At 39.0% G+C, this 7,145-nt stretch overlaps 1 protein-coding gene across 1 annotated transcript; it reads right to left on the minus strand.

The window, feature by feature from the left end:
* Positions 1-2,688: 2,688 nt before the first annotated feature.
* Positions 2,689-6,788, minus strand: LOC132547087 (biogenesis of lysosome-related organelles complex 1 subunit 5-like). Its single transcript, XM_060210843.1, has 5 exons — positions 6,699-6,788; positions 5,612-5,694; positions 5,390-5,519; positions 4,663-4,718; positions 2,689-3,268 (listed from the first exon to the last, which is right to left on the minus strand). Exons 1-5 carry the CDS (start codon positions 6,721-6,723, stop codon positions 3,086-3,088), a joined length of 477 nt encoding a protein of 158 aa, XP_060066826.1. The 5' UTR covers positions 6,724-6,788; the 3' UTR covers positions 2,689-3,085.
* Between the last annotated feature and the right edge of the window lie 357 nt (positions 6,789-7,145).

Below are 7,145 nucleotides of genomic sequence, written 5' to 3' on the forward strand. Positions count from 1 at the left end.
AAACCATCCTGGACAGTGACTGAACCACAAACCTAGGATCTTTAACTGAGACACACAAAATATCCTTAACTGAGACACACAAACCATCCTGGACAGTGACTGAACCACAAAAATTTTAACTGAGACACACAACTAGGTTAATAGTGAGGACCTGAACACATTTCTAGGATCTTTAACTACACACAAACCACCTGGGATATTTAACTGGACACACTACTCTGAACACACAAAATAATGACAGAGATCTTTACCTGAGACACACACACTAAAGTGATCAATAACTGAGACACACAAACTGCTGGACATGTCTTCTAAAGGTCACCACCACCACCTGAGACACACAAACCATCCTTGGACAGTGCATTGAGACACACAAACCCACCACAAACCTAGGATCTTTCCTGAGACACACAAACCATCCTGTACAGTGACTGAACCACAAACCTGGGATATTTAACTGAGACACACAAACCATCCTGGACAGTGATTGAACAAACTAGGACACTGAGACACACTGGCAGTGGAACCCCATCTAGGATCTTTACCTGAGACACACAAACCATCCTGTACAGTGACACACAAACTGAGACACACAAACCATCCTGGACAGTGATTGAACCCCATACCTAGGATCTCTACCTGAGACACACAAACCATCCTGTACAGTGACTGAACCCCATACCTAGGATCTTTAACTGAGACACACAAACCATCCAGGACAGTGACTGAACCACAAACCTGGGATATTTAACTGCGACACACAAACCATCCTGTACAGTGATTGAACCACATACCTGGGATCTTTAACTGAGACACACAAACCATCCTGGACAGTGACTGAACAACATATCTAGGATCTTTAACTGAGACACACAAACCATCCTGGACAGTGACTGAACCCCATACCTAGGATCTTTAACTGAGACACACAAACCATCCTGGACAGTGACTGAACCACAAACCTGGGATATTTAACTGAGACACACAAACCATCCTGGACAGTCACTGAACCACAAGCCTAGGTTCTTTAACTGAGACACACAAACCATCCTGGACAGTGACTGAACCACAAGCCTAGGATCTTTATCTGAGACACACAAACCATCCTTGGCAGTGATTGAACCACAATCCTAGGTTCTTTAACTGAGACACACACCCCATCCTGGACAGTCACTGAACCACAAGCCTAGGTTCTTTAACTGGGACACACAAACCATCCTGGACAGTATTTGAACAACATAAAGTCTAGCACTGAAATACAGCACTGATCAAAACCAACATTTCTTAGTCACTTAACAACAAAGTGATAAGCGACAGTGAGAGTAAGCTTTGGAGTATTGAGGATGGGTTGAGGACAGCGACAGTGAGAGTAAGCTTTGGAGTATTGAGGATGGGTTGAGGACAGCGACAGTGAGAGTAACCTTTGGAGTATTGAGGATGGGTTGAGGACAGCGACAGTGAGAGTAACCTATGGAGTATTGAGGATGCGTTGAGGACAGTGACAGTGAGAGTAACCTTTGGAGTATTGAGGATGGGTTGAGGACAGCGACAGTGAGAGTAAGCTTTGGAGTATTGAGGATGGGTTGAGGACAGCGACAGTGAGAGTAACCTTTGGAGTATTGAGGATGGGTTGAGGACAGCGACAGTGAGAGTAACCTTTGGAGTATTGAGGATGGGTTGAGGACAGCGACAGTGAGAGTAAGCTTTGGAGTATTGAGGATGGGTTGAGGACAGTGACAGTGAGAGTAACCTTTGGAGTATTGAGGATGGGTTGAGGGCAGCGACAGTGAGAGTAAGCTTTGGAGTATTGAGGATGGGTTGAGGACAGCGACAGTGAGAGTAAGCTTTGGAGTATTGAGGATGGGTTGAGGACAGCGACAGTGAGAGTAACCTTTGGAGTATCGAGGATGGGTTGAGGGCAGCGACAGTGAGAGTAAGCTTTGGAGTATTGAGGATGGGTTGAGGGCAGCGACAGTGAGAGTAACCTTTGGAGTATTGAGGATGGGTTGAGGGCAGCGACAGTGAGAGTAAGCTTTGGAGTATTGAGGATGGGTTGAGGACAGCGACAGTGAGAGTAAGCTTTGGAGTATCGAGGATGGGTTGAGGACAGTGACAGTGAGAGTAACCTTTGGAGTATTGAGGATGGGTTGAGGACAGCGACAGTGAGAGTAAGCTTTGGAGTATTGAGGATGGGTTGAGGACAGCGACAGTGAGAGTAACCTTTGGAGTATTGAGGATGGGTTGAGGACAGCGACAGTGAGAGTAACCTTTGGAGTATCGAGGATGGGTTGAGGACAGCGACAGTGAGAGTAAGCTTTGGAGTATTGAGGATGCGTTGAGGACAGTGACAGTGAGAGTAACCTTTGGAGTATTGAGGATGGGTTGAGGACAGTGACAGTGAGAGTAACCTTTGGAGTATTGAGGATGCGTTGAGGACAGTGACAGTGAGAGTAACCTTTGGAGTATTGAGGATGCGTTGAGGACAGTGACAGTGAGAGTAACCTTTGGAGTATTGAGGATGGGTTGAGGACAGTGACAGTGAGAGTAACCTTTGGAGTATCGAGGATGGGTTGAGGACAGCGACAGTGAGAATGACCTTTGGAGTATCACAGATGTGTACTTACATACTTCACAAAACACAAAATAATTCCTGTGCAAAACGGATATTAATCACAACATACTCACGTGTTACCAATAAGAGGGTGTTTCCTTTATTATGTCTACTAGTTTCGCCTCTGAAGTTGAGGCTTCATCAGGACAAAATTTATGATGAATTTATCTCCTGAAGTACTCTCAGGGAGGAAAACTTTCCATTGTGACGTAATATACAATGGACAATACTGTGACTTATAAATATATAATACTTGATAGTAGGATGGTATGAGTTGAGTGCCTTTAGGAAGGAGGTTAGTTCCTCTCGGGTGTGGGGCCACACGGATCTGACGGATCCGAGGATGCAGGGGCTCCGATATATATACAATCGTCTCCTTTTGAAGTTCTTTAAAATAATACCTGAATACAGAGCTGCATTTTTTCTTATATCAGAGAGGAAGAAGTCAAATTTACATTTGTTTTGCAATTTTTTTTACTGTGCTGCCAGGTTTGAAGAATTTGTTAATTTGTCCTCTAATTCATTGTAATGTCTATGTAATGTTTTAACTTGTTCTTCAAAGTCTTTATCAATATTTTCACATCTCTTCAGCTGTCTGTTTGTATAAACCTCCCAATCCTTGTTTCGTCTTTGTCTGCCTTCCTCTAGAACTGAGCTCTGTAAAACCAGGCAAAGTGTGTGAAATTATTAATTGACAACTGAGTGAACTCGAAGTGAATATTTCATCCATTTAATTAAGTTCTTAATAGTTTAAAACTGCAATTCACTGACAATAGACAGACAATAGTCAGACAAAAGACAGAGGCAGAAGATAAATATTATTATATTAGACAGACAACAGACAATAAATATTCTGATAATAGCAACACAACAGAGTCAGTAGAATTACATAAGACAGACATCAGGCAGACAATGGACAGAAAAAAGATGTAACAGTCAGTATTCAGACAATAGAGAGACAATCCACAGACAATAGTCAAAAAGTCAAACAAAAAACAGACAATGGACAGAGACTGTAGACAGATATTACTGTTTACAACAGACAACATACAGTCAGACAATAGTAATACAACGGAGACAGCAGACAGGGTCAATAGACAAACATCAGACAGACAATAGTCAGACTGTAGACAGATATTACTGTTCACAACAGACAACATACAGTCAGACAATAAATAGTAACACAACGGAGACAGCAGACAGGGTCAAAAGACAAACATCAGACAGACAATAGTCAGACTGTAGACAGATATTACTGTTTACAACAGACAACATACAGTCAGACAATAGTAATACAACGGAGACAGCAGACAGGGTCAATAGACAAACATCAGACAGACAATAGTCAGACTGTAGACAGATATTACTGTTTACAACAGACAACATACAGTCAGACAATAGTAATACAACGGAGACAGCAGACAGGGTCAAAAGACAAACATCAGACAGACAATAGTCAGACTGTAGACAGATATTACTGTTTACAACAGACAACATACAGTCAGACAATAGCAACACAACTGAGACAGCAGATAGGGTCAATAGACAGACATCAGACAGACAATAGACAGACAATAGTCGGACTGTAGACAGACAAAATCAGACAATAGACATGGTCAGAAAATAGAGTAAACAGAAACACAACACAAAAATAAAGTTAATGGAAAGCCAACAGAAACTCAATTCACAGACAACAGACCAGGCAAAAGCCAAAACAAAAGAGAAAAATCAACAGAGGCAATAGCAGACAAAATACCAGAAATTGATAAATAAATTGTCTGACCAAAAGACAGACAACTGACAGTCAAGACTGACAACAAATAGACAGACAATAGACAGAGACCAACAGACAGACAATATATATAATAGAGAGAATTAGACAAGAAAAAGGCAATAAACAAACAACAGAAAGGACAAGTGACAAAAACATGTAACTGCTGAACAATAGACAGAAAAGCAAAATACAAAAAAAAAGACACCAGACCAACAACAGTCGGACAAGTGACACTAAATAACAGAAGATGGATGGAAGAGACAAATAGAATCCTTACCTCAACACTGTTTCCTTTTTCCTCTATTTTGTAGCAGACTTCTGTGGCTACTTTCACTTTGAAATAAACAAAATTCATGTCTTTTTTTAAATCATGGAATCTACATGATATCGCTTTCATAAAATATTTTTCTAATTAAATATAAAAATATATCACTGAAACCTAAATTTTTAAGCCATTTTTATGGCATCATGATACAAATCAGCAAAGAAGCCTAAAGTGTTTATCTCCAAGTATAAACTGAGTCTGTTACACTATCTTTCCCATTAAAACTTAAGCAGAACTGACACTTATTACATCAAAATCATATATTACATATTTACTGGTTCTGACTTCGTTTTCTGCTGGAAGCTTTAACACTTACATCACTTAATCATTCAATGAAATCGATGTCACTGAGGTAAAATACTAGCCACAATATACCCCTTGGTTTGAGAGAACTTCTCTTTAGCTCAATCAGTTGAATGTCAGACTAGCAAGACAGGGGTTCTGGGTTGGAATCCTAGCAGAGGTATTGGAACTTGGAAATAATACTAAGCATTACTTTCACAAACCTTTACAGAAACTTGAGGACGAAATATTCCCTGGATGGGGAGTATGGATCCCTGGTAAAATTTTAGGTGCAATATGCGCCTTGGTTTGAGAAAATTCCTCTAGCTTGATCATATTAGTAAACTAGAGGTCCCGGGTTTGAATCATAGTGGAGTTAAAAATCATAAACACTCACACTTGGCTGATACATTAGCAAGATACACTTGCATGGCATCCAAACTTTCTGGCAGCAACGTTTCGTTCATTTTCATGATCTCTTTTGAAATTTTATCCAATCTCTCCTGTTCCCTGTCACCTCTCTTCTCCTGTACAGACAAAGGATGGACATAAACCATGAATCTTTTAAAATAAAAATAAAAATTACCAACATTGATTTGATAAAAACATGGCATCTTACCTCAAACTCTTTGATGAAGTAGTTGATGTGACCTTGTAATACAGGACGATGATCTAACAGTCTGGCATGAAGTTCAGAAATATCTAAAAAAGAAATAACGTTTTACTTAACAGTTTTAAAATCACACATATCATCATATGCTTATGGTATCAGAGACATTTTGGACTAAAAAATTTGGCTCATATTTTTCCTTCAGGAATCCTCTATATTTCTTTGTAACTAGACTCATCAAATTTTTGGAAACAGTGCTATGAAATTATTGGCCATTTGTGTAAACTGACATCTGATGTATATTGGCATACAACAATACAACACATGACAATGAGGATAACACAGGAATGAATTTTGAAAAGTTCTACAGCTTCAAATGTAATCCTAAATACAAATTTCCAAATGTGTAAGAGTTTCGAGCCATTTGTCCATCAAAATGCCTAAAATTTGGTGTTTGAGCCAGAGAAAACTCGGGTACTAGATTTAGATATTTATATTTTAAATCAGTCAATATCAGAAACCATTTCCATATCAGCACTGATACCGGATTCATGTGATCGTTTGTTACTTACATCTAAATTGGAAAAGGAAATCAATTTTGGAAGTTTGATAATTATAAATCATTTTGACACAAAATATACATTCAGATGTGATAACTTTACTGTATGTGTGCGTGTAACAAAACCCCATATTTACATCTGGATTTACTGTATGTGTGCGTGTAACAAAACCCCATATTTACATCTGGATTTACTGTATGTGTGCGTGTAACAAAACCCCATATTTACATCTGGATTTACTGTATGTGTGCGTGTAACAAAACCCCATATTTACATCTGGATTGTGAACAACTCAAGTAAAAATCTACAGTAAATTATACATCATAAATTATAAAGAACGGTCGTATATATAATTTCCAAATTCTAATGTGTGACGTACATACGTGAATTGTACATTTTACTTCATTTTTACTGTGTCGTTTGTAATACAGAATGGCGTCTGTCACAAGTGAACACAGGTTCACATGCTAACAATAAATCCCCGTTTCAGTGTCTTTATAATATTACGTTACAGTAAAACGTTTCCTTGTTCTCACCTTTCACGACTTGTTCGTTCAGCATGCTGAGTGGCTATATTATCCTCTTGTTCGGTGCAAAACGAAAGTTGGTGGGCTACTACCCACCCACCCACCACAGCAATCTACGTCATTTATACGCTTGGCAAATTTTACGTTCAAAATGGGATCACACTAAGTAACTGAGTGATCGCCCGAAAGGATCACAACATAACGGACGGATTTGATTCACTTTCCAAATATGAAATAAAAGGGCCTTATTGTTAAAAAACAGAATATATTGGAAACGATTTATGATAATATAGTATAAAAGGACAACTATTGGTATCTTGCTGTGGTATAAGAGGAAACAACGGCATTATACTGTGATGAAACGTTTTATGACAATGAAAGTGGATGGCGTTAATTTCAATGTATTTACCTGATTTCAACAGTATCTAAAGTTCTAAGGTATTTTTTGTGCAATGA

The sequence above is a fragment of the Ylistrum balloti genome, unplaced genomic scaffold (genome assembly GCF_031769215.1).
Source record: "Ylistrum balloti isolate Yb309-2 unplaced genomic scaffold, AGI_CSIRO_Ybal_v1 Utg369934, whole genome shotgun sequence".
In the NCBI taxonomy this organism is placed as follows: Eukaryota; Metazoa; Mollusca; class Bivalvia; order Pectinida; family Pectinidae; genus Ylistrum; species Ylistrum balloti.

Excerpts from the sequence above, each read along its gene's own strand:
- LOC132547087 (XM_060210843.1), bottom strand. The coding sequence starts at position 6,723 with ATGCTGAACGAACAAGTCGTGAAAG. Across the intron at positions 5,520-5,611 it reads ACTTCATCAAAGAGTTTGAG|GAGAAGAGAGGTGACAGGGA; the intron begins GTAAGATGCCAT and ends TTGTCTGTACAG. Across the intron at positions 3,269-4,662 it reads AAAAAGGAAACAGTGTTGAG|AGCTCAGTTCTAGAGGAAGG; the intron begins GTAAGGATTCTA and ends CTGGTTTTACAG.